The sequence below is a fragment of the Terrapene carolina genome, unplaced genomic scaffold (genome assembly GCF_002925995.2).
Source record: "Terrapene carolina triunguis isolate 2854851 unplaced genomic scaffold, T_m_triunguis-2.0 Scaffold96, whole genome shotgun sequence".
Classification (NCBI taxonomy): domain Eukaryota; kingdom Metazoa; phylum Chordata; order Testudines; family Emydidae; genus Terrapene; species Terrapene triunguis.
In genome coordinates this window covers 41,622,324-41,648,636 of record NW_020664447.1, presented here as the reverse complement: position 1 = coordinate 41,648,636, position 26,313 = coordinate 41,622,324, and the positions used below count along the sequence as shown (strand labels likewise).

The 26,313-nt window shown below is 45.9% G+C and overlaps 1 protein-coding gene across 1 annotated transcript; it reads left to right on the top strand.

Moving 5' to 3' along the window:
- Positions 1-340: 340 nt before the first annotated feature.
- On the top strand, positions 341-26,313 carry ITPKA (inositol-trisphosphate 3-kinase A). The gene is made up of 7 exons (XM_029911413.1): positions 341-427; positions 9,877-9,973; positions 11,966-12,179; positions 14,641-14,845; positions 20,598-20,699; positions 21,955-22,026; positions 23,073-26,313. Exons 1-7 carry the CDS (start codon positions 341-343, stop codon positions 23,274-23,276), a joined length of 981 nt encoding a protein of 326 aa, XP_029767273.1. The 3' UTR covers positions 23,277-26,313.

Here is a 26,313-nt window from a genome sequence, read left to right as displayed (position 1 = left end):
TCGGGTTTTTAAGACATGGTTAAATCATTTTTATTGAGGTTTATAAACTTGTTTTTCTAAAAAATAAATATTAGCTTTGCTGTTTTTTTAAATAAAGAAATGTACATACAGTAAAACTTAAGTAAATATAATAAAACTGCAAAAAATATGCAAAGTTCAAAAGAGCTATAATTTTCATTACAAATATTAATAAAGACTAAATTATACAGGGCTAGATCTTGCCACTCTATTCACAATGAGGAGTAGCTTTCTTCATGAATAGCCCCATTGATTTCAGTGGGACTACCTGCAGAATAAGGCATTACCCAGAATGAATATGGGTAGTAGAATCTAGCCCATAATGAATATGAAGGAAAAAGAGCGAGGGACAAATGAGAACAGCAGAAGAGAAAGACGAAGTGGGTACAAGAAGAAAAGAGACATTGGAGTATGAGTAATGTGCTGTGTTTCATGTATATGCATTAGTCCCTAAATGCAATCATATTCTTCGTGATTAACTGATTACCTACCCATTCCCTGCTCATAGAATGCTGTTTCTGTTAATGGTTTGAGCAATTCTTTTATCCTACATTTTCTAATGTCAAAAATTATTATTTTGCAAGCCTAGGGCCAACTCCAATGATGTGTAGGTAGGTTAGCCTCCTACATGCACATTCAAGTGTTAGCTTCTAGTGCAGAGACTTCCAGCAAGGGTTCCACTCAATGCCAGTTTCACAATATGTGATTTGTGTCATGTGAACACTTGTCTATTAAGTATTAACCTGAGACCAACTGTAGACGTCCGGGGTGGGGCTCGTCCCTCGCAGGGGCGACTGGGAGCCAGGCCGCCTCATTACACGAGGCTGGGGAACAGATCAGTCTCGCAGATCCAAGCCCAAAGTCGGGGCGGGGTCGCAAGCAACCAGTAGTCCCTGGCTCAGGCCCTCAGGCAGGGGCTGAGCAAACAAACAAACAGTAGTTCAGGAGCTCAGGCTAAGGGAGGAGGAGAGACTGCCACCCGGCGTGGGGTGGCAGGGGGGGACACAGGCCCACCCACTCCACTGTGTCCCAGCCCGGGGCCCTGTCAGCAGCAAGCCATCTGCTGCTAGGTCAGTGGGGATCCTGACCGCAACACACTGACATGGGTTCGGGGTCTGCTATCCCCGGGCCACTTCCCATCTCCTCCTCCAGGGTACCTGCACGTCCTTAGCCTCGTCCGCCGTGTCCCAGATCATGGGCTCCTCAGGGCAGCGAGCGCTGGGTAGGTTGGGCGGCTCCTCCGGACCCTCGGTGGGGGAAGTTCAGTCCGCTCCTCAGGATACCGGGCTCGGGGCCGGCTCGGCCAGTCCTCCTCAGGATACCGGGCTTGGGGCAGGCTCGGTCCAGCAGGAGCTCGGGCACCAGCGTCTGTCTTCCCCCGCGGTCGGACGGCAACTGAGCGCTGGGGCCGGGCCTTTATACTTCCTGTCCCGCCCCTTGACTTCCGGGGGGCAGGGACAGGCGGTGGTGACTCCGCCCACTCTGGCGGCTGTTCTGGCTCGTCCCTCGCAGGGGCGACTGGGAGCCAGGCCGCCTCACTACACCAACATTGTAATCTTTTAACAATTATAGGTCCTGCTCCTGCAGCTGAATCCACAGGAGAGTACCCATATGCCTATACATAGCCCTGTTGGGGTCAGGGGGGCTCTGCGTGGGACCAAGGTCCACCTGCATGGATCTAGTTGCAGGACCAGGGCCTAAAAGTTACACAAGCAGCCCAAATGATGTAAAGAGGGGAACAGGGTATAAGTGATGATGGATGGCAATTAATTTCACTTTCTTTCTATAAAAGTTTAAAAAAAGATTATAAAGAAAATCTTCCCCCTTCCTTTTGTTTCTTGCTGTCATAATAGCTCTTTGCGGGCTTGTGTAGGCTTGCATTATGTAGCGTGAGTTCTCCAGGGGGGGAAAAAAGCAGCAGGATCACAGACAAAAAGAGCTGCTGAGGCTTTCTTGGGAAAAGGATTCAAGGATCAGTGTTTACTGCAGCCTTGCAAAATTGTTGTGAAAAATGACCAAATCTGGCAAAAGTACTCCTCCACCTTGCTGCTGAGAATGGAAAAAATGGATAGTTTAAGGAATGCTGTCAATTTAGGTCACGTTTTTGTCTGAAATTTTTTTAACTTACAATAATTTCAAATAACTCCTAAGATTATTAGAACTGACAGATCTTGGGAGTGGGGAGTATTTTTCCATTTGTTTACTTGGTGTATTAGCCAGCACTTTTGTATAGTTACTTTCACTGTTTCAGTAGAGCCTGATTCTGCAAACACTTGTGCATATGTGTAGCCTTTAAGTCAGTGAGGCTGCTTGCGTGAGGAAAGTTATATACAGGCATAAGTGTTTGTCAGACTGGACTTCATTTATGTGAGCCTTTCACAAAACTGTGTGTGTGTGTGGGGGGGGGGGGAAATCTTGTTTTTCCTCTTCTGTCCCCTGGAGGCAGAGTATATCTGCCTCTCAAAGTTTTAGTATAGACTCATTGAGGGAGGGAACTCAGTGATTTAACATTGTCCTTTTAATATCCAAGCAAATCCACAGCTTTCTCTCTATCCTAATCCCTTCTCCTGCTGACTTCTGGTATATTCTGGGTTATCCTGAACCTAGGATGCGGTGCAGAAAATATGGTCACACAAGCAATGGACCTACCATAAGCAGCACTTGTGGGGGCGCCATCTAGGCAAGAACCAATGGCCAGAAGTGTTCTGTCCATCTCCAGAGCTTCAGAATGGCTCAAGCATGTAGGCAGGAGCTGTGTGTACCAAGCAATGAGTAGCTTGGCAATGTAATTGCCTGTCTTATCTGGCCAATGTCATGCCAGAGCATTTTAGCGCCAGGATAGAGCAAGCTTTCCATGGTTCCTGCTCTGGAACAGGGCTACTGTCGTGCCTCCCTTGAGCACTATGTTTCATGTTGATAAGGGCTTAGAATGCTCAAGATGATCCAGAACAGCTGAGAAGGATTATACTAGACCATGAGTCCCCAAATTCACTGCCGCCCATTTGCCAGCTTCGTCCTTACACAGTTATCACCCTCCATGAAGTTCATGATTTCTCTTCCGCTCTCCTCCTAGCCAGTCTTAGTGTCATTGGAATGTCCTGTGTGTAAAGGCTGTCTTTTGAGGTGATCTCTCCATGCTTGATATTGATATGAGATGGCATTTTCCCCCTCTTTACCTTCCTTCTTCCTATCTTGCATACCGTCTGTGTCTCCTGTTATGGGTTTCCTCAGTAGCCTCAATGCTGAGTCTAAGAATTATAATTTCCTCATGTTTGCCTTTAGAGTCATCTTGACTGGCTTCCTCTTTTTATTTTTCAAATCCCCGTTTTTAAAGTTTACTATCACCATGCTAAGTTTTGGTAAGATCTGTCTGCTGAAGATGTGGAACTTAATTATATCATGGATCTACTGCTTTAGTTACCAACTCTTGTGTGTTGCTTGTGACTAACTTGCTTAGGCACTAGATCTGGTTGGTAAGTTTCAAATTGATTGAAAAATGAGAAAAAAACCAGCAAACTTTTATGTGGAATTTCCCCCCATTTTCCCCATGCATTCTGCTTAGGGCTATCTAGGTCCCCTACATGAGTAGGTAATAATTTCACAGATCCCAATTCTAATGTTGGTTTTTGGGGGCTTTTAATTTATTGATGAGCTATATTGATCCCATGAAGTAGATAAAAGTGAATCAGTGGAGCCAGGCTTTCCCTTTTTCAGGTCATAGAGGTGTAGGGAAACTGGAACTTCTCTGGATGTGTACAGGTGGCATAGAATACTGATTAGGTACCTAGAAGAACAGAGGGATAAGGGAGCATAGATAGCGCAAGAGAGAGCACGTGTGTTAAGCAGTTGCTACAATCCCCTTTCCCATTGCTGCATGAAGCTGTGCTTTGAAAACTGATAAAAACCATCCCTGACAAAGAGGAAGAGATCCTGCTTTAGAAATAGAAGTGAGAAAGATTCTTCCCACAACAGACCCACACTCTGCTCACCCTCCTACTCACACCACTACTCCAAGAGCACTCAACCCTTATTGCTTGCCAGCAGAGACTCTTCAGTGAGGCTGGACTCTAGAAATTCCAGGGGGGATAGAGGGGAGAGTTCATCTGTGGAAACTCCTGTTGATAGTAACATCCAGCGACGGCTCTGGATTCCAGAGCAGCAGTCCTTTCCTTGATGGCCTGATCGCCATGTTTTCTCTTCCTTCGGAGGGAAGTGTCTGTGAGAAATTGAAAGGCAAGTGCTTACTCCAGGAGCATCTCTAACACATCGGCTCAAAATCCGCCTTAGTCTAAGTGGGTGCAGTTATTGTTGAAGTCAATGGGAGCTATGCCTGCTGATGCTAAGGCTGAATTTGGCTCGCTGTGTCTCTTTCACACCCACAGTGCAAGCATTCACTGTAGCTGCTTCAGGCTGGGTGGGAGGGAGGAGGAGAGAAAGCCACTGGAATGTGCTGTGTACATTGAAAGCTGACGTGCATTCCTAGAAAAGCTCTGCTTCTCAACATTTTTGTATACAATGTGTATTATGAATCATTAGCAGACAGCATTCAATGTTAGAGGTTGGACATTAAAATGAGTGTGTGATCTATATGATAAGGGTGCAGGGCACAGCTGATTTCTCATTGGGGGGATGAGGTAAGAAAAGGGGAGCTCTACACTGAAAGCAGAGGTGGATCGAAAAGCTTGATTTCTGTGGAAGCTGCATCAAAGGGAGTCTTCTGAGCCCTTTGATTTTGACTGCTTGTTTGGTAATTGAGGACCTTGGCCATGTTTAATGGAAACAGAAGAGTTGCTGTTTTGAGAGAGTGCTTCTGTTATCTGCTAAAGCTAGAAAGTAGACTCTACAGAAAAAGATACTATATTGTGTACTTGAAGAAGAAGAATATCAGACATCTTTACATCTACATAGTACCTTTCATTCAGAAGGATTTCACAGCAGTTTATAAACTGTATATAAGAGGAATTTCCCCTACCACTGCAGTGCAGCCACCTCTGGGAGGGAGTCCAGCAGCTGTTAAACACCGTAATGCTACAGAATAGTTTAGGACAAATAATGAAGAACATGAAATCCACTGGAAATTGCAGGGGAATTTAGACTTCCAGAGTGTCCTAGCTAAATTCCAGTTTGGATAACATCCTGCTTTTGCATGAAGTGCTGTTGGATTTTTCACGATCCCAAATGGCCAAGACCTCAGTTTTATGTATCCTCTGAGAGAGAACACCTCCAGCAACACCATGTCCCTTCTAGGGTGATTAGCTGTCCCAATTTTATAGGGACAGTCCTGATTCAGGGCTTTGTCTTACATAGATGCCTATTACACCCTACCCCGTCCCGATTTTTTGCTATCTGGTCACCCTAATCCCTTAACATCATTCTGGAATGTTTCTTTAGTACTGACTAAGGACTTGCTACGTGGGTAACTTTCCAGTTATACTGGCATAGTTAAATCATTATAGTTATGCCAGTATAACTCCCCGTGTGGACACACTTATTCTGAATAAGAATGGCTTTTTGGGGCTTAGCTTAAATTGCTACCAAAGCAACATAAGCTAACCTAGAAAAGGCTCTCTTTTTCTAGAATCAGAGTGTCCATGGTGTGTGTGTTATACTGGTATAACTATAGTGTTTAAATCCATAACTTTCCTTAGACTGGTATAATTTTCCTGTGTAGACAAGCCCTTTGAAGAAAGTGTGTCACCTACTGCATCACCAACACTACTTCCTGCTGCACTTGTAAGTCATCCATAGTGTTTTCTTATTCACATGCTGACCAACATAAGTAGAGAAGACCTTATTATAAACAAGATAAAAGAGCATGGGTGGAAAATGATGGGCAGGCTAAATTTTGCTGTTGAAGTACATTCTGCCTACAGACTTTTTTCTGCAGTGTCAGTTTTTGTATTCTTAACTTCCTCGGATCATAGAAGTTAGAGATGGATCAGTTCCCCTGCAGCTGTAAGCTAAAATCCCCTGATTGAGGATACAGTAGATATTAAAGATAGGATTTTCCAAAGTGTTTGGCATAGACCTAATCTGCTTCCACTGAAGTCACTGGGAGCCATCTGAAAAAAATCACACCCGAAGCTTAGGCTACACTTGATCTTAGCCAAAAGGCTGAGTAGCATATGTTGTATAGATTTGCTGTGGGTTGTTAAACAGCTGCTGTGTCCAACTCCTGCAGTGGCTGCATTTCAGTGTTGGGTGAAATGATTCCTGTGCATCTAGTTTGCAAAGTACTCTGGGATCCTTCAGGATGAAAATTGCTATATAAATGTGTAAATGTTATGATGGATTCTTATTCTTACTCACCTCAGTTTCAGTTCCAGAGGGTGAGACCTTTTTGGCTTCTCATTTTAAAGGCTATTTTCTTTTGAGCGTCCACTCAGCAGTTGTTTCCCAGGAGCTGCTGTATTTCCCCTTCTGCCTGCTATAGTATTGAAACAGAGCAGCTGCACAGAGGTGACCGAGCAAGGTGGCAGTAGCAATGACTGGTCTTGTTAAAATGTAACAAGGCTGGGGGAGGGGGAGAAGGAGAAGAAAGAAAACTCCACAACCTAGAAAAGGTTCTATATCCTACTTTAAGTGGGTGCCAGAGGGGGATTGGCGACCCCAGAACTGAAATAAGGGTAGTTCTACCTCTGAAACTCTGCAGATGACACCTGCTGGTTAGGATTAGGCCTGTGAAACAAGACTGAAGGCCTGTGGGAGAGCCGGTGGCGCTTACAGTGTTGGGCCTCCCATGTCCATTTCTCAGGTGTGCCTGAATATGAATACATATGTACTCACAAGAGAAACTGCATCCTATGCAAAACGTGGTTCTAACGCTATGGCACATCTACACAGCCGCTGGGCGGTGTAATTCCCAGTGCACATAGACAGAAATGCACTAGCTCTGCTTGAACGAGTGCTTTAAAATAGCAGTGTGGCCACTGTGGTGTGGGTGGTGGCTCAGACTAGCCCCCTGAGTATAATCCTGCTCAACCCCCTGGATACGTACTCGGGGCAGCTAGCCCAACATGCTAGCTAGCCCGACTCCCATGCTGCCATGTCCACACTGCTATTTTTAGGCATTAGCTTGAGCAGACCTGGTGTGTGTCTGGGTATATCTATGCGGCAACCCCTGCCACTCCTCTCCCCCCCCATCAGTGAGTCTTAGGGCTTGTCTGCACTGGCAATTTACAGCGCTGCAACTTTCTCACTCAGGGGTGTGAAAAAACACCCCTCTGAGCGCAACAAGTTTCAGCGCTGTAAAGCGCTTGTGTAGACAGTGCACCAGCACTGGGAGCTGCGCCCCTCGTGGAGGTGGGTTTTTTTTAAAGCGAAACTCTCCCAGCGCTGCACTGCGACCACACAAGGCACGTTAAGGCACCTAGTGACAGAGGATGTGGAAAAAGCTAATGTACTCAATGCTTTTTTTGCCTCTGTCTTCACGAACAAGGTCAGCTCCCAGACTACTGCACTGGGCAGCACAATATGGGGAGGAGGTGACCAGCTCTCTGTGGAGAAAGAAGTGGTTCAGGACTATTTAGAAAAGCTGGACGAGCACAAGTCCATGGGGCCGGATGCACTGCATCCGAGGGTGCTAAAGGAGTTGGCGGATGTGATTGCAGAGCCACTGGCCATTATCTTTGATAACTCATGGCGACCGGGCGAGGTCCCAGATGACTGGAAAAAGGCTAATGTAGTGCCCATCTTTAAAAAAGGGAAGGAGGAGGATCCGGAGAACTACAGGCCAGTCATCCTCACTTCAGTCCCTGGAAAAATCATGGAGCAGGTTCTCAAGGAATCAATTTTGAAGCACTTTGAGGAGAGGAAAGTAATCAGGAACAGTCAGCGTGGATTCACCAAGGGCAAGTCATGCCTGACTAACCTAATTGCCTTCTATGATGAGAGGACGTGTTATTCCTTGACTTTAGCAAAGCTTTTGATACGGTCTCCCACAGTATTCTTGCCAGCAAGTTAAAGAGGCACGGGCTGGATGAATGGACTATAAGGTGGATAGAAAGCTGGCTAGATCATTGGGCTCAACGGGTAGTGATCAATGGCTCCATGTCTAGTTGGCAGCCGGTATCAAGCGGAGTGCCCCAAGGATTGGTCCTGGGGCCGGTTTTGTTCAATATCTTTATTGAACATCTGGAGGATGGTGTGGATTGCACCCTCAGCAAGTTTGCAGATGACACTAAACTGGGAGGAGTGGTAGATATTCTGGATGGTAGGGATAGGATACAGAGGGACTTAGACAAATTAGAGGATTGGGCCAAAAGAAATCTGATGAGGTTCAACAAGGACAAGTGCAGAGTCCTGCACTTAGGAAGGAAGAATCCCATGCACTGCTACAGACTAGGGACCGAATAGCTAGGCAGCAGTTCTGCAGAAAAGGACCTAGGGGTTACAGTGGACGAGAAGCTGGATATGAGTGAACAGTGTGCCCTTGTTGCCAAGAAGGCTAATGGCATTTTGGGCTGTATAAGTAGGAGCATTGCCAGCAGATTGAGGGACGTGATCGTTCCCCTCTGTTCGGCATTGGTGAGGCCTCCAGTTTTGGGCCCCACACTACAAGAAGGATGTGGAAAAATTGGAAAGAGTCCAGCGGAGGGCAACAAAAATGATTAGGGGGCTGGAGCACGTGACTTATGAGGAGAGGCTGAGGGAACTGGGATTGTTTAGTCAGCAGAAGAGAAGAATGAGGGGGGATTTGATAGCTGCTTTCAACTACCTGAAAGGGGTAGGGATGAAGAAAATATCGGGACACATAGGAGGGGAGTGGGTCCCGCCGGCGGAGCAAAAAAAAAGGGGGAAATAAAACAAAGCAAAAACAGGAGTGCGAAATATCGGGACATTGGTCGGGACACGGGACAAATGCCTAGAAATCGGGATTTTATCGGGACGTCTGGTCACCCTAGAAAGGGGGTTCCAAAGAGGATGGATCTAGACTGTTCTCAGTAGTACCAGGTGATAGAACAAGGAGTAATGGTCTCAAGTTGCAGTGGGGGAGGTTTAGGTTGGATATTAGGAAAAACTTTTTCACTAGCAGGGTGGTGAAGCACTGGAATGGGTTACCTAGGAAGGTGGTGGAATCTCCTTCCTTAGAGGTTTTTAAGGTCAGGCTTGACAAAGCCCTGGGTGGGATGATTTAGTTGGGGATTAGGTCCTGCTTTGAGCAGGGGGTTGGATTAGATGACCTCCTCAGGTCCCTTCCAATCCTATGATTCTAAGGCACGTTAAGGCACACAAGGCACCTCAGAGCCTATGTTAACTGCCTCGGGCTTAAGGGGCTCAGTCTAGGGGCTAAAAATAATAGTCTAGATGTTCAGACATGGGCTGGAGCCCCGGCTCTGAGACCCAACCCCTCTCACTGGGTTTCAGAGCCTGGGCTCCTGTCGGTACACTGCTATTTTTAGCTGTGTAGTTCAAGCCCCATGAGCTTGAGTCAGTTGGTCTCTGAGACTTACTGGTGTGGGATTTTTTTTTTTTTTTTTTTTTTTTTTGCAGTGTAGACATACCCTTGGTTTACCCATGCTGGGAATTACAGGCCTATGCCATGTGCATCACAAAGTGCCACTTTTAAATTTCCTGCTGGCTGTTTTCTTATGGCCAGCAGGGTTTTAAGGGGCATTTTTTCTTTATTTTTAAAGTTAATCAAGTATCTTGAATAGCCCACACGGCGTGACATCCATCTCTTCAGTGGTGATCATGTTGGATGTAGTGCCAGCTCTACCTTGGGCATTTATGGCACTTATGGAGCAGGCAGGGGGCAGTGAAGCCGAGTGCACACGTTTCAGATTGCTTGGCACATCGCGGGTGCAGGGGCATTTCAGAGGTTGCCCTGTTTAATTGTTTTTTTCCTCTGTATTACAGAAAAAATCATGGCATACAATTAAAACGATGGTCAACTTGCCAGTCATCAGCCCCTTCAAGAAGCGCTATTCATGGGTGCAGCTGGCTGGGCACACAGGTGAGAGGTGCAATTTCAGATCTTTTGGCTCTGTAACCAGGAGGATGTCAGACAGCAGCCTGGTTTCAAATCTTCCTGAAGCTTCTATTGGTATGAATGGGGATTTTGTGAAGAGGCTCTTACTTTTGGTCATGGTGGGGTAATGTGGTGGTTGGATCAGTTCAGGGAAAGCCAGCCGTGTCTGGACACCACATGCCTCTGCAGAGTAGAAGAATCTGTTTTCAGGTGGGCGAGGTCAGACCTTAGGACTGGAGGAGAGCAAGGCAGTAATTTGGGGAAAAGTCAGGCTGAAAGGAGTGGTCACATAAAGCACTCCTTACAAGGTGGTAGAGGGGAAATCTATATTGGGGAAGAACCAGCAAGAGATTGGGTGGGGAGATTGGAGCCCTGCTGCCGCCCCAGTCGATTAGGAAAACGTTCCTGCTGTCTCATTCCTCACTCGAGTAACCAGTGCACCCATTAGCAGCCTCTCCCAATCTTACCTGGGGGTTGTCTCTGAGTTTGCAGTGGGAAGAAGGATTCATCTCCACGTGTGTGTATGTTTCAGCCAAGGCGATGAGTGCATTTCTAAATCCATCCCAAAACCTCATCTGAATCTAACACCTCAAGAGGAAAATGAACCTGGTGGGACAGAAAAGCCCAGCATGTGGGTGTTTGTGTTGCAAGTCTGTGTCATTTGTGCATCAGTGCAAGTGTGGGGAGAGCAGGCGAGGGGCTGCTCAGGCAGCTTGCGTCTACTTTGGTGTCTGTAGTACTTAACAGAAGTGCCCCTAGGTCAAGTTTTAGGTTATTCATAAGGCAAAATACAAGGAGGTGCCATCAGATTTGCTTCTCTCTTGTTTCAATTGATTCCTACACGTTCCCTACTCCCGAAGTGCTAGCACAGTGGTTAGCAATCTGGATGGGGTGGGGGTGGGAGGAGCTATTATAGTGGTTGTCAGCACTTGTCTGAAGAAGGAGCAAGGATCATGAATCTGCTCCAGTTCCCTTGTATCTGGGTTTTTGGAAGTGGATTTGACCCATCACTTGCAGCTAGTCTTCTCTGATTCCAGGAGTTCTCCGTGAACTGTAACACTGGTCAGCGTTACCCCTGACACCTCTTCTGATGCACAGGTGCAAAGGATTCTGGGGCACATCGGAGAAGGACCAGATGTAATGGCTGAATGTGCAGGGTCATGGTGTGATAAAGGGTGAAAGTGAGGCAGAAGCTTAACACCGGCTCTAACTTTAGGGCCCGAGTTTGTTTCAGGCCATGTGGACTAACCGTTTTCTCTCTCCTCGGATGTTATTACCGTTCTGCAGGACTGGAGCATGGCTTCCTCTGCTGTAGTCTAATCACTTCCAGTGTCTGCCTGAAAGTACGGTGTAGTTTACAGTGTATACCATGCAAATCCAGGGTTGTAAAACAATTGAGCTACACTTTGCACCTGTAGATTAGCAAGACTCCAAAGGCGTTGCAGTATGTGGAGGTGTATGTGTTGGGGGCGTATGTATTAAAGAGGCAGTGTTTGGCTCCTGGCTGTGGATTGCTGCTGATTAATGATCAGGAACTGATCCCTGCTACTCACAAGCTACTGCAGGTACGACATTGGGCTGGATTCAGGAGCACAGCCCACACTGGAAATATGGGATAGCTTTAAAAAGAGCCCGGCTGTCAGCATATTAATACAGTCTGGCCCATTATACTTTCCGTGGGTTTTAGCACAGCTAGATATGTTAATTCTCTTATGAATACTTTAGCATGGAAAAAACATGGCTTGGCCCAGCCAGACTCCTTTGAGCAATAAATTCCTGTATGGGAACTTGTCCAAATGGACTTTCACAGCCAATGGCTGTGTTTGCATTGGGTGCTTTTATTTTTTTACAAGGAGTGTGTTATCTTTCCTGTTCAGGGGAACTCTTTATCTGGTGCACGAGAGTGAAGTGGGTGAAGTGGGAGTGCAGGTGTTTCCCTCTTACAAAGACTGGCCTTATCAGCATGTGTTTTTGCAGGGAGTTTCAAGGCAGCTGACAGCGATACGATTCTGAAGCGCTTCTCTGAGAATGAAAAGGAGTGCTTTGAGCTGCTGATGAAAGATCCTCTGCGCTCCTGTGTCCCTGCCTTCCATGGGGTGGTAGAGAGAGATGGCGAGAAATACATTCAACTGGATGACTTGCTCGCTGACTTTGAAGGGCCTTGTGTCATGGACTGTAAGATGGGGATCAGGTGGGAGACATGAAAAAGATCCTGCTTTCTACATACAGTACATGTGGTTAATTTGGGGAATGGGTGTGCTGGGGGTGATGATGCACATGATGGATGAAGCACTCATTTCTGGGGACTCAGGTTGAAGCCTGGGCAGAGGGCCTACTAGTGACATGAGTTAGTTGGTCTCATTCCCAAAACACCTCACATGGACGTTGGCGCAGTGGGAAACCTCTGCTTGGAAGATTTCCTGAAGCTCATAGGGAGGATGATCCCTTACATAGGTTTCAGAGTAGTAGGCGTGTTAGTCTGTACATAGGGTGGCCCTACCCAGGTCAAGGGTGGGTTCATTCCTGGAGTAGTGTGACCTACATGGCCTCTGGACACTGACTTCTTTCTCCTCCTTAGATGCTATCTTGGTCAAGTCTGACTTATTTAGTAGGGCGGATTGATGTGAGCTTACCTAGCACTTACCTGATAGGACTTGACTTAGGGAGAGTAAAGAAAAAAACAACCCACGTGACATAGCTCACTTATGGCCAGTTTATTAACCATTTTGAATACAAAACATCGCTCAAAAATCAAGAGTCAAATTCCCTTCCCAAACATGGATAACTGAATTGTAACCTGAGATCTCCTCTCCAAAGCTGCCACTGAGTCCTGGGAGTGCAGTTATTCCTGCCTGGGAAAACAGGACTGATAGTCAGGGTCTAGGAACCACCTCTCTGTTTCTGCTGTCTTGTTCTCCAGAATCTCCGCTTGCATTTTATAGTGTCTAGTTGTTGTGGCTGTGAAGAAAACCTCAACAAATGTGAACCAAGTCTCACCAATAAAAAGATGAGTCTGCAGAGAGTCTGGAACGATGACTCTGCGAAGTGTGAACTGCCCCATGCATCTCAGTGAGCGGGTGACTCAGATGATTCACTAGACTTCTTTACCTGGAGTTAATTTGTCAGTGAACTCAAGTTCTTAATGCAGAGGGAGTATCCACATGAGCCATAACAATCATGTTAAGTGTCTCATGTGAACTATCAGTCTGTTAACTCAAGATAAAAAAAAGTCTAGTGTAGACAGAAAGGACAGAAATTGTGCCCAGCTCTGCATAGTTTACTCTGAAGGTCTTCGCTGCACAATTAGCGTAGGCTTTTATCCAGGTCTCAGTCGAACCCCCTACTCCCATTTACACAGTAAACCCAGCTAATTTGGGGTTGGAGATGCTTTAAGATCATGCTAGCTTACTTGGCTGGGGGGGTGGAGCTCCACTTTATCTTGGGCTGGAACCTGCCCGCTTTGTAGTGAGGATGCCAGCTAAATCCCTCCAGTGCCTTCCCATGGTCCCCTCCCCCCTGCAGAACAGACGAGTTCTCCCGCAATTGACACAAGTGACTGGGAAAGAATCGTAGAGAATCTCCTCACAAAGAACCATAGGATATGCCCCCAGACACACCCGGGCAAGCACAGAAACTTCTGAGGATGGAGTAACATGAGAAGGGCTCTGCTCTAAGAACGCTCTCACGAGGGGGAGGCTAATCCGGGTGCTCAGACTGGGGTGCCAATCACCTGGGCTAACAGGCTATGTCTTCACTGCGCAGAGTGACTGTCATTTTAGTAACCCACATGGGTGGTGTTTGGGAGATGCTACCACTTATTTCTTCCTAGTCAAGGAGCCTAGAAGAGCCAATGGGCATATTCAAGCCCCAGTGAGGGAGAGACTAGCTCAAGCAGCCCAGTGGAGCTCAGAGAGCATGCACAATTCTGTTTTGAATAACTGCAAAATCGACAGTGAGTGGTAACTCACATGGGCAGAGCTTCCCCTGCCCCCTCCTGCCCTCTCAATCTGACCCTGGGCCACCCTTTGCTATGAGCTCTGGTCCAGCAGATAATTTGCATTACACGTTTTTTAATCAGATGCAGGGTTATTTTCTGTCCTGTTCTGTGCTATGCGTGGGGTATGTAGCCTCACAAGGCTTCAGGGGCCTCAAAAAGTAGCCATGCCTGGAGTTAGTTTTTCCTCTCTCCTGAGCTGAGAGAGGCATTTAGTCTCCATCAGGCTCATTCAGTCTTGGGTTTACTACCACTGGACTATTTGAGCTTTGCTTTCCTTTGTCATGGTGCAGAATGGGAATCCAGTGTTTCTCCCGAGTCCTATAACCAGGGGAGGGCTGTAGGATTTAGTTATAGGTAAGGATGTAATTAGAGCAAAAATGGAGAGTCAGAAGTCCTGGGTTCTGCCACAGACTCATTAAGTCATTTTGGGCAAGTCACTTTGTCCCTGTTTCTCAGTTTCCCCATCTGTAAAATGGGGGTGATGATGATAATTAGTTTCCTCACTGGTTTGTAATGAGTGAGGCTTAGTCCATTATCGTTGGTAAAGTGCTTTGAGATCCCACGCTGGAAGATGGCGGCGAAATGCAAGGTGGTATTATCGTTTCAGATTCCAAGGGGGTTCTCACTGTCTTGTTGGGTGGTGGTGTTCTTGCAGGACGTACCTGGAGGAGGAGCTGACTAAAGCCCGTGAGAAGCCAAAGCTGCGTAAGGACATGTACAAGAAGATGATTGAGGTGGATCCTCTTGCGCCCACTGCTGAGGAGAACACGCAGCATGCTGTGACCAAGCCACGTTACATGCAGTGGAGAGAGACCATCAGCTCCAGTGCCAACTTGGGCTTCAGGATAGAAGGGATTAAGGTGAGCAACTTCCTCTGCTGTCCTTTCCTGTTGAATAGACTCACTCCTTTGCCTGATTTGATGTTTGATCAACTTGTCATCATCAGCCCGGTTTCCAAAAAGACAGTGTGACTTCCTAGCTGGAGCTGCATGGTCTGTTTGATTGTGACTAGAGCTTCTATGGCAATGATAAGAAAAGCGTTGTGAAGCAAGAAATATGTGAAACCCATCGAACACACTAACTGCTCTGAGAACAACAGCAGGAACGTTGAGAGAAGACACCAAATAGCTACATCATGGTGTAGACAGAAAGAAAGTGAAACTGATATAAGGGGAAATTCTGAACTGGTGAAATAATCCACTCCTCCTGCTCACAGCCATGACCTTTACCCAGTAGCCATCCTGGGAGTGCACAGATTTATTCTGAGTGAATTGAAGTAAAACAGATTTATTCCAATCCTGCACATTTCTGAAGCAATGTGGAAACATCATGTAGCATTCCCAGTATCTAGGCAAATCGCTTTCAATTTGTGCAGATATCCAGTATGGGGGGAAGGGGAATCACAATAGACCCAGAACCCCAAATGTTCAGACCTCAGCTATAACCCCTCTTCCAATCCTCCTTGGGCAAGAAGGGGTCGGTCCTTACAGCTCATGATGTTACTTCAGTGTTGCAGAAAACTTCCAACGATCTCCACTTTTCAGGCTTGTTTGCCCTACCCATACCCTGAGGGGGTACATCACGTGGGCAAATACCACCTCCCAGTCTCATTGGTAACCACCTGCAAAATACAAGGCTCCATCCTGACCTTCAGATACTGGAGATAACTGTCGGGGTTGCTTGAGGGTTGACCTGTAGGTAGGCCTCTGCTGGCTTCTCCACCCAGTTGGTATGGATTTGGCTTTTCCTCCCAAGATTGGTCTGGTCTTGTCTGGCCTAGTTTGACTTCTTTCCTATGGACAGGTGTGGTCTGGGATGGTGTTTCCTCTGAGTGGGCCCTGGAAACTCAATCCAGCTCCTAGTGAAAGCACTAATGTTACTTTATTTTTAAAGTGACGAGGTAACATGTGAGTGTCCATTATGGGATGCTGATTGCATATAAGGGGTTAGTTACCAGAGTTGCTTGGTTTGACTTCAGGATTTTTACCAGAGCACATTTCAGCTCTCTGGCAGCCTGTTGACATGTACAGGGTCAGATAACAGAGCTGGGGTTTCTGGTCTAAAACATACTTCCACTTTTGAAGCCCAGGTGAATGAGATAGGTACAGAGTGTCCTGAAGTTTGGGGGAGACAAGGCCCTGCACCCCTGGCTTCCCGCGATTCCCCATGACTCTCAGCCAGCCAGTAAAACAGAAGGTTTATTTAGACGACAGGAACACAGTCCAAGACAGGTCTTGCAGGTACAGACAATAGGACCCCCTCAGTCAGGTCCATCTTGCGGAGCCTGGGAGGCCAGAGCCCCGTCTGGGCTCCCCTCCATTTTCCCAGCCAGCTCCAAACTGAAAACTCTCCCGCCCCTCCTTTTGGCTTTGTCTCTTTCCTGCGCCAGGAGGTCACCTGATCTCTTTGTTCTCTAACACCTTCAGTTGGCACCTTGCAGAGGAGGGGCCCAGGCCATCAGTTGCCAGGAGACAGAGTGTCAGCCATTCTCTGTGCAGACAGCATCACACTGGCCCCCTAGGGCTCTGCAACAATCACACACCCCGAGACACCTGAGAAATGCATAGGGGAAACTGAGGCACCCACACAGCACTCAGAGAAAACATTAAGAACGTTCTCACTTTGTCATACAGGGGTAGCAGCAAAGTCTCTCTTAATTATCCCTTTTTCTCTGTTTCCCTAGGCTGCTTTTTCCCTTTCTCGTTGATGGTCTCTCCTAGCATTATAGGATGAATGAGGTGTCCAAACTCACGCAATGCTGGGCTTCTCCACACTGCCCCCCACAGCCCTGACCTGCAGGGACTGAGCACCGTTTCTCAAAAACAAACTGGGTGATGGGTGCTTCTTGACGCAGGCTCCTGTCAAGCAAACTCTGCAGTCAGCTGTTAGTGGGAACTTTCAGGCCTTATGTCTACTCCTGGGCACTTCTGATGGGTTTTGGCTCTTCCTCACTAGCCCATTAGCCATCCAGTAATGTTGCCAGGCTCATTGTCTCAGTCTTTAGCTCTTCTCTGTGATGGAATCAGCACTCCATACGTGTCCTCTCTGCAGACATTCCAATGCATCCTAGACACTGCAGATGACTCACAGGGGCAGATTACCCTGGGCCCTGGTGTGTGACTGGGAGAGGGAGCAAGGAGCCTTTCCCTTTCTTGCACAGGAAATGCTCAATGATAGTGTGTATCCTGGAGCAGGTTCTTCCAGATCCGGCTGGCTGAGCAGGTATGATGCACCGCCCTAAGGGTCTCTGCACAATGTTGTCTGGAGTTTCTCCTGGTGTGGGGCAGTACCGTAATGGCACAATCTGGGCCACAATATTTAGCACTTAAAAGTAAAGCCTGTGGAGCTCTGCAAATATTTAATGCATGATTTATCTTCACAACACCCCATGAGGCAGTTAGCTGGGTGATATCATCCCTATTTTACAGATAGGGAAACTGAGGCAGAGATTTGATGTGTTGTGCAGGCTACACAGCAAGTCAATATTTGGAACACAGGCCACCCAACTACCAGCAGCCTCAAGCCCTAACCTCTTGGCATTGTTGTCTGTTTATATATATATATATATATATATGTTACAGAACTACAACTTTGTCATATGGAGCAGTTACATCACATGACATCCCAGTTCTGTTTTCAAATCGGGGAGCAGTCCTGGTATTGTATGTCCCCAGAGCTGTAAAACTCATAGATTCCCATTTTGAAAGGTGAGCTTGTGTGTGGGAGAACTAGTGATGCCATCTAGTGGTTGTTGAGAGACAATCACCCAATAATTTGAAAACCAATGAGAGTGAAATCATAGAGGCCCTTTAGTTAAGTGGCCTCCAAATGAGATTTGATTCACTACATATGTTCCTTCCTGTTGAACTGTGTACCTACTCTTGTGGTTAATCCATCCCGCAGCAGCATCTTTCCCTACATCGTGCCCATATCCCTGAAATAAGTCAAGATTTATTCAGCCCTTTATTAACTCTCACTGCAGTATTGGACTTGTCTCTAATGCAAGAGGCAGGAAAGATAAGTGGAGCCTTTTGGTTGTCTTAGAGTACAAGGCACTTGATCTGTGTGCCTGCAAGCCTCAGAAGCAAGAATCTTCTCTCCAAGTGACAGTCTGAACAATGTGATCAATTGCAGGGCTGATGGCTCCATTAGTGTAATCGCCAATGGAGTCTATCATACTGTGTCTCCTTGTAAAAGGATGGTCTTCTGGCTAAAGTATAGGGCTAGGAATCGGGAGCTCTGGGTTGTATTTCTCATTCTGTCACTGACTCACTTTGCAATACTGAAAGTCACTTAACCTCTCAGTTTCTGCAGTTATTACATGAGGATGACCATACTTCCCTTCTTCCCCAGGCGCTGTGAGATTTTAATTCATTAATATTTGTAAAGCAATTTAGATCCTTGCCTGGAAGGCATTATATAATAATAAAATAGTAATAGATTGTTTTAGGGCTTGATTGTGGCATGCAGCCAAAACACTGTAATGGAAGCAATGCAGAACTGCACCTCCCCCCATGGGAGCGCAGAGAGGCCATGCAGGAAGAGTGTACAAGCAACACCATCCCATAGGGTGGCATGTGTGGTCAGCCATGGCATTGGCTCGGGAGGTGGAAGGTACAAAGACTGACACAGCAGCTGGGGAGGTGTGCAGTGTATGGAGGGCACTTGAATGGGGCCTCAAGGCTTTGTGTGCTGTAGATTCACACCCTGGCTTGTCGTGCAGTAACCCCCCCATGTAGAGAAGCCCTTACACTGCAGGTGTGGTAAGGGACTGATGGAGGGATTGACAGAGGCATGGCTTCAGGGAAGACAGATGTGGTTTGAGCATGGCCACGCCAGCTGCTCTTTGGATTAAGGCACAAGCCAAATGATCTAGAATGGAAGGGATGGTATAGCTCAGAGTTGGATGTGTGTTTAATGGGAGCATAAAGGCAGCAAGCATGCTTGGTATTTCCTAACTAGCCACTGTAGGGTAGCAAAATCATGAAGGCACTTCTGAAAGATAAGGGAGCAAGTGCCTTATGCAACCACAAATTAAAATAAAAAAGTGTGTTACCTGGCTAGAACATAGCAGCCATGCAAAGCTTTGTTAGAGTATTAAAATCATGTGGGATGCGTTTTCAGAACAAGTGTCCTCCCATTGGTATTTTGCTGGTGTCACGGGAGTACAGACACGCACAGCTAGCATGCCATTTAGACAGTAGATTGAAATTCCAAACTTCTCCGTACACATTGGTGTGCCACTGTACAGCACTTCAGATTGCTCCTCAATTCCACTGCCTACCTACTGCACTTCAGTTGCATAATATGCACATGCCTCATCAGCCTCACACCACCACATTCAAATCTGGCCCACAGTCTTTGAGTAAAAGTAGTTTATTCTTCTGTAAAATAGTCTGCGAAGTGGGAGGGTGTTATGACTAGTTTTGCCATGCGCAGTCAGTTAACTTTCTTGTATGATAATCCTAGAAGTTTAACAGTACATGTCATATTCTGCTCTAGTGTAAATGGTGTTTCACTTGCTTAGACCAGAACTGAATTTTACCCAATTTTGGTGCAGTCACTTTATCTTGTAGGAGGAAGACAAATGTCTCTATGTGCTTGATTTACTCCTATAATGAAAATGCTGCATTTCATTTCATTAATATGATGAGGGATGTTGCTTTATAACATTGCATCCTTCTTACAAATGTAAGCTACCGGCTACTGTTACTGGTCTGTATCATGCATGGACACTCTAAAAATAAGTATTCATTTCATATGTAGACATGGTGACATCCAGAAGGTCACCCAGAGTGCATTTTGACAATTGGGCCCAGATTCACACACCCATCTCATACACATACAACTTCACAGACACATGCTGATAACTACAGACACATATGTGTCTGCATCCCATTGCTCTGTGTAGTTGCATTACAAATACACAGACACTCTAAACTTTCTTCTAGATCTAATTAAATACATGCTCCCAAACACATTTTCCCTTGCAAATTTACTCACATACTTTGTACATTGGTATGCATGTTTGTACAAACACAGCCACGCTGTTGCAAATACCGAGTTTTTATGATCAGCAAATAACTTTCTTTTCTGTGACTTAGGACATGCTAATATGAAAAGATATTTTATTGTGGACTAAGAGTCCCACCCACAGCCCTGTGGTTTCCCCACTGAAAGAGAGATGGATTAACACAAACTGGGTTTGAGAGACCACAGAATGTCCCCTCCCACACACAGCCATGGGGGGATACCTGTCAGTCTAGAAGAGAATGCAACCAAAGAGCACCCTGTGGTTGACCCACTACACTTAGCAAGTTGCAGTCCCTTGTGAGGTGAGAGGGAAACCCTCCCACAGGCTAACAATATCCGAGAGGTCTTTTGAAAGTGCAGTCAACAGGAAACCAAGTGTTGTTCAAAGGTATTCTGTCTTTCTCTCTCTCTCTTCCTCTTCAGCTCTTGCTTGATTTATCATCTCTTCCCTCCCAGCCACCCACTTCTATTGATTGATGACAGATAGACTGAGCTGTTGATGATTCAGGAAGGTTTACTGATTGGCTGAATGATATATGATATAAACCCTTCTTTCTCTCTCTCCGTGTTTGTGTGCAGAGGGCTGATGGGACTTGTAACACAAACTTCAAAACAACTAAGACACGGGAGCAAGTTTTCCAGGTTTTTATGGAATTCATTGAGGGCAACGCAACTATTCTGGTGAGTCTTGAGTGGTACTAGTCTCTGGTTCATTCAGACCGCTTTGTGACATGTGACCAGAAACTTCTGAAGAAGAAAATCTAGAGGGTGGGAGTGGTGAAGGTTATGGATAGGGGTTGGCAGATCATCATCCATCGGTGATTGTGATTTGGTTGTGGCTGTGTGTTTTCACTGCAGACACCTTGAGTTAGCAAAAAATGAGACAAGCTAACAAGTGGTTTGCCCTTTGCCTCAGAGTGCAGCGGCTACCTCGTGATGTGTCATGACTCTGGCATTGGTGTCTGAACACAAGGCGTGTTAACAAGAAAACAAGTTTAATCTAGTGAAGACAAAGCAAGGAAGTGAGAGCAGGAGGGAGATCGGTGGTGCATTGTGTTGCCATGTGTGAAACTTTGCTTGAAAAGTAACTTCTGTACTCCCACGCCCTGGTCTTTGAATGGATCATATTAACTCCTTCCCTGCTGGCCTGAGCTGTAGCCTCCATGGGTAGGATATAACATGTCTCATGACCTCAAAGGTTGCTGTCTCATTCCACTGTCACACACAGAGGCCACCTCAGTGGAACGTCCGCACTTCAAAGACAATGTACCAGGTAACACAGGGTAGCATTTGAGGAGCATTTTCCCCCCACCTTATCAAAAGTGCTGGGCAGTGGGAAACCAGTTTGACAGGCCCCAAATTTGGCCCACATTCTCCCTCTCCTAACAAAATAGACTTCTCATTGTGGGGAGAGAGAGGGATTGTCAGAACATATCCGTTCCTCTGTCTGAAATGAGGGATGCTGAAGCCTTAAGATCCTGGCTCTGCAGCCAGGTGACACACCACTGGTTCCAGAGCCAGGAGGCTGAGTTTGTTGGGATGTGTGAAGCCAGTGCACATAAGCCCTTGCCTCACGCGACACTACTGTGTTCATTTGAGAACATGCAGGTTACTGAAATATAGTTTTTAGAACAGGTTTCGGACTACATGAGCCTAAAGGGTGTGTCCTAGAATGAAGAGTATCTCCCCATTATAACGACCATTGTAAGTCAAGTACCCCCCTTTCCTGCCTACAGACTGGCTCAGGCATTGCAAAGCTGTGAGCCTTTGTAGGGGCATGTATTAAGTGACAAGCTTGTGGCAAATCTATCCTTGGTGTAACACCATTGATGTCAGTGAAGCTGCACCAGAGATTGATTTTGCTCCCTCTTATTATTTGTTTTCTCTCCCCAAAGTGACCTTAAAATGTGCATGGGTTTTTTCCCCCCCGTTTCAGAAAAAATACCTCAAGCGTCTGCATGATATCCACCTTATCCTCGAGTCCTCAGACTTCTTTAAACGACATGAGGTGAGTTATGGGTGAGCGCATAGGGGTGGGGGGCAGCGCTGCCTGTGTGGGGACTCCTTGCTGCCTCAGCTTGCCATTCAGATAAGCTTTTAGACTAGCCTGTTGGCGAGAGAGGGGCTCGAAGAGAGTACCGCAGAGCAGAGAACCAATACGTGTTAACATCACATGAGCCACCAAGTCTCCTTCCCAAGAGTAGAGAATTCTGTTCCAGCTGAGAGGTGACAAGTCCTCCAACCCCAGCTTCCCCCAGCAGGAGTTCACTGTAAGGAATGGTTTGCCAGTGCTAGCTTCTCACAGCTACTCTACTCCTGGTTGGTTCCCAAAGGAGTCGAGCTAAGGGTGCTGGTGCCATGAGGTCTCTCATTTGGTCGGTGGCAGAACCTGATTCTGATTTCAGACTAACAACTTCGGTGGAGTTCCTCCTGATTTACACCAGTGTAAATAAGTTCCCTAGTTTCCCCTAGCAGGCACGGTTGTAGAGAAGGGAATGTCACTGGTAGTTACACAGCATTATTGGTGTATTTACTACTCTTCAAGCTATGAGATTTGTGGGTATGCAGGGTTGAACCAGATTTAGGAACTTCACTGCACGATGGCAGGTGCGAGGCTGTGACTGGCACAATGGTCCTTAGCAGGCTGTGTTTGTTTGAAGCTTTGAGATCTGGCCCTTTATTTTACACTGTTGGTAGTAATTCCCCCTTAGCCGCTGGCAGGATTTTTGTTAATCAGTAATTGGTTTGGGCCATGATCTCTCTCCAGGCATCTTGTTCCCTCCCAAATAACCCAGATACATTGTCAATGAGCTTAAGATTCACTTCTGTTCCCTCTCTGCTGGAGTCCTGTCCCTCGATGCCCCTCTATCAGTACAGTGCAGTCAGGTTACAATGAGCAGCTGGCACACTGCTTGTCATTGCATAGGCTTTGCAGCTCAGCAGCCATCATTTGTCTGTACAGGTATAGCTGATGGGGCCTTGCTCATGGCAGGGAAGTGGGAGGGTCAGGGTATCGTCATATGGTGCATATCATCACCAATCTCTACCCTGCAGGTCATTGGAAGTTCACTACTCTTTGTGCATGATGACAGCGGACATGCCAATGTATGGCTGATTGATTTTGGAAAGACCACGCTTCTCCCTGATGGGCAGACCTTGGACCACAGGATCCCCTGGCAGGAAGGCAACCGGGAGGATGGGTACCTGCTGGGATTGGACAATTTGATTAGTATCTTAGACAGCATCACTGAAAGATGAGAAGAGACTCGCACAAACTCAGGGGCTGCTTTGTAATCTTCCACTCTACTGGGATCTCTCCATTAGAGGGAAACTCCTTTAACTCTCTCCAAACTCCTGGGGTTATTGCAGTGCAAATGGAGCTGCTTTCAGAGCCAGACTGTTCATGATCAAAGTGACTGCATTGGCCCTCCATGAATCAGAGTGACTCAGGATTGGTCTTTAGTGAATCAGATTAACCTCGGATTGGTCCTCAGTGAATCAGGGTCTCCAAACTCAGGAACCAAACCAGCATGAATCCAGGAGGTTTGTACAGTAAATCAGAGTGACTCTGATTTCAGGTGAACCAAAGTGACTCTAGATTACCCTTTAGTGAACCAGAGTAAATGGCAGATTGCTTGAGGGTAGGGGGAGGGTTGAGCTGAATTCTCCACTAGATGGCATTGCTTTGAAAACAACAGTGGTGTTTGCTCCCTAACCCCAAGTCCGTAGGCTGCCATTTATGTTATAGATTAGGCAAGGCCAGCCCCAGCTGTTGTATTACATTACAAGAGTGTGCAAGATGGGAACTTGCCCAGGAACAAGGCCCAGAAAACATGGGGAGAAGGGTGATTATAGTTCATGGCAGTGGTTGGTTTAGTGTCTGCAAGGGACAGCTGCTGTTGACATTTTCTCTGACTCCTTGCCCTGGCCTATCCTCTTTTCTATCTAAGAACATTCTTAACTATTTTCAGGTAGTTCCTAATGAAGTCACAGATAGCCCGTTAAGTAAATAGCACCATGTTGTCTCTAGCACCATGTGACTTTCAAACTGTGTATGGTATTCAAGAGGCTGGTGAAGTGGTAATTCTGGCTCTTGCAGCTGGACAGCATTTGTGAAGGTCAGTGACATCTCTCTTTAGCAGGTGGGTTGGGGGACAAAGTTTATTTTTCAAGGGCTTAGTTATTTTAGAGAAAAAAACAAATCCATCTAAATACTAGCAAGCCAGTTATCAACATGCCATTTTACACCAAGGCTTAGACGTTCCATCTTTTTGCTTGTGGGTCAGATTTCCTAGTGGTACCATGTTCTTTCTTTTGCCACACCAAAAGTGTCAGGGCATAGGCTGAGTGGATCAGAAAGGAATTGTATCCCCATAGACAGCATTACACTGTTGGCTATATTTATTATGGGCATTCTTCCTTGGAAGCATGAGGTATTCACCACTTTTAAAAGCAAGGTATTACATTAGCTAGACTAGAGGTCTGATTGCTGTGCCATATCCCCTGATTGAGGCTCCTAGGTGCTACCACAATACAAATTAACATTTCCTTGCTCATCCCATATCCAGATATCTGACAATGCAGTTTCCAAGTTGGAGCCATCAGCCATGTAACAAGACCATACAGTCATTAAAATCACTTGCTTTTAGAAGTTAAAAGGTGTTTAAGCAACATCAGTTGATCAGAAATCACTCTCTTTTGCCAATACAACCGTGGTCAAAAGAAACTTTGGAATAACTGAAAGTAGTTCCTTGCTTCTGTTGGGAATCACTACACCAATGATCACTGCAAAATGAGGTAAATGAGACTGTACAATTCTTGTTTGGAACTAAATGAACATGTAATGGTTATATTAAGGGTTGAGGAGCCTAGGATAACGTCTAAAGGAAGCCACTTTGGTTCATGTACTCTAGTTGGAGCCCAGTCAATCTTAATAACCTCAGTTATTTTTCATCTACATTAAAGAAAGCATTGATGTTCATAGTGCTGACCATGCCAATAATGACCTAGAAGATCAGTTATACAAGGTACCTACAAGGTACTACTGGGGAAGCAACTGAAATAGAGCAGTGTGAATATTTTACACCAAAACTGAAATTGCTCAAAATCTGAAATTTGTTTTTATATTTCATTGAAAATTCAAAACTTTCCCTATGTTTGTGAATCTTTTGGGGTTTATATTCAGTGAAAATGGTCCTGTTTTTGAGCTGAAAAAGATACAAGTTGGCTTGAAATAGGACATGACTTACAGAAAATGTAGGCCCCTTTTCAAGCGAATGCAGTTTTTGGTAGAAAGCATGCATGGTTTTATTCCAAATGCCCCTAGGTTGTGAAATATTCTAAAACAGCACAATGACCTGCAGTGAAATTTGCCAAAAATATGGTGAAAATGTTTTCCTACTTTCCCAGAGCCCTAATAAAAACAACTCTGCTTGCAGTGATTCAAGAGAATGGGTAATAGACTAGGAAACACAAATTGTTCTTTACAGCTTGAATCTGAGTTCTTACGGGGATAATTAGATGAGAAAACCCCTGGCCTTCAGTATGTGATTGTTACTTCAGGCAGTCCTGTCAGGGACAAAAAATAATAAAATCACAGAAGTTAGAGATGGTCATGCAGCAATTCTCCCTGTAAGTGCAAAATTATTACTTAAGGTTCATTTAACAACTCTTTGTCCTGTCTAGTTTTAATTGGCAGTCACGGTTAAATTTCTTTCTTTTGTGACTACATGTGCCAGCATTCTGCACCCATGCAACCTCATGCTCTAGGGAAAAATTGGTGATGAATTTCCTTTGAGCAGAATTTAGAAACCAAGGTCTATCTAGGACTCATGTCAAGTCCGTTTAGTTCTACAGTTCCAAATGGAAGTTGGAGGCAATATGGAAGCAATGGCTCCAAAACCAGCAGTGCTCTCATTTGAAAAGGTATTTTGCAGTAGACAATCTCAGGGGAAAATGCTCTGTCATGGAAAGGGATCCATTCCTGTGCACTTGTTGGAGAGGACAGCAAAAAGAGAAGCTTTTTACAAGAGACATCGAGCTGTGAAACTTGGTCCATTTCAAAATGACAGTTGTAGCAAAGTTGTTTTGAAGTGGCTTTTTGGCCTATACCAGAACTAGTTTGGAGGAAGCTACAATCCATCTCCTACTTACTGGTAGTCAGCTGTGGAATCAGTTATATGAAAGAAGAAAGGGGAGGGAATTTTGTACATCAGTTAAAATATGGAACTGGGAGCCAGGACTACTAGACTATTTCCTATCTCTGCCACTGACTTGCTCTGTGCTCATGGGCAAA

Bases quoted from the DNA above. Each gene is read 5' to 3' on its own strand.
- ITPKA (XM_029911413.1), top strand. From the start codon at position 341: ATGAATATGAAGGAAAAAGAGCGAGGGACAAATGAGAACAGCAGAAGA. The intron at 9,974-11,965 runs GTGAGAGGTGCA...GTGTTTTTGCAG, and splicing joins GCAGCTGGCTGGGCACACAG to GGAGTTTCAAGGCAGCTGAC. The intron at 12,180-14,640 runs GTGGGAGACATG...GTGTTCTTGCAG, and splicing joins GACTGTAAGATGGGGATCAG to GACGTACCTGGAGGAGGAGC.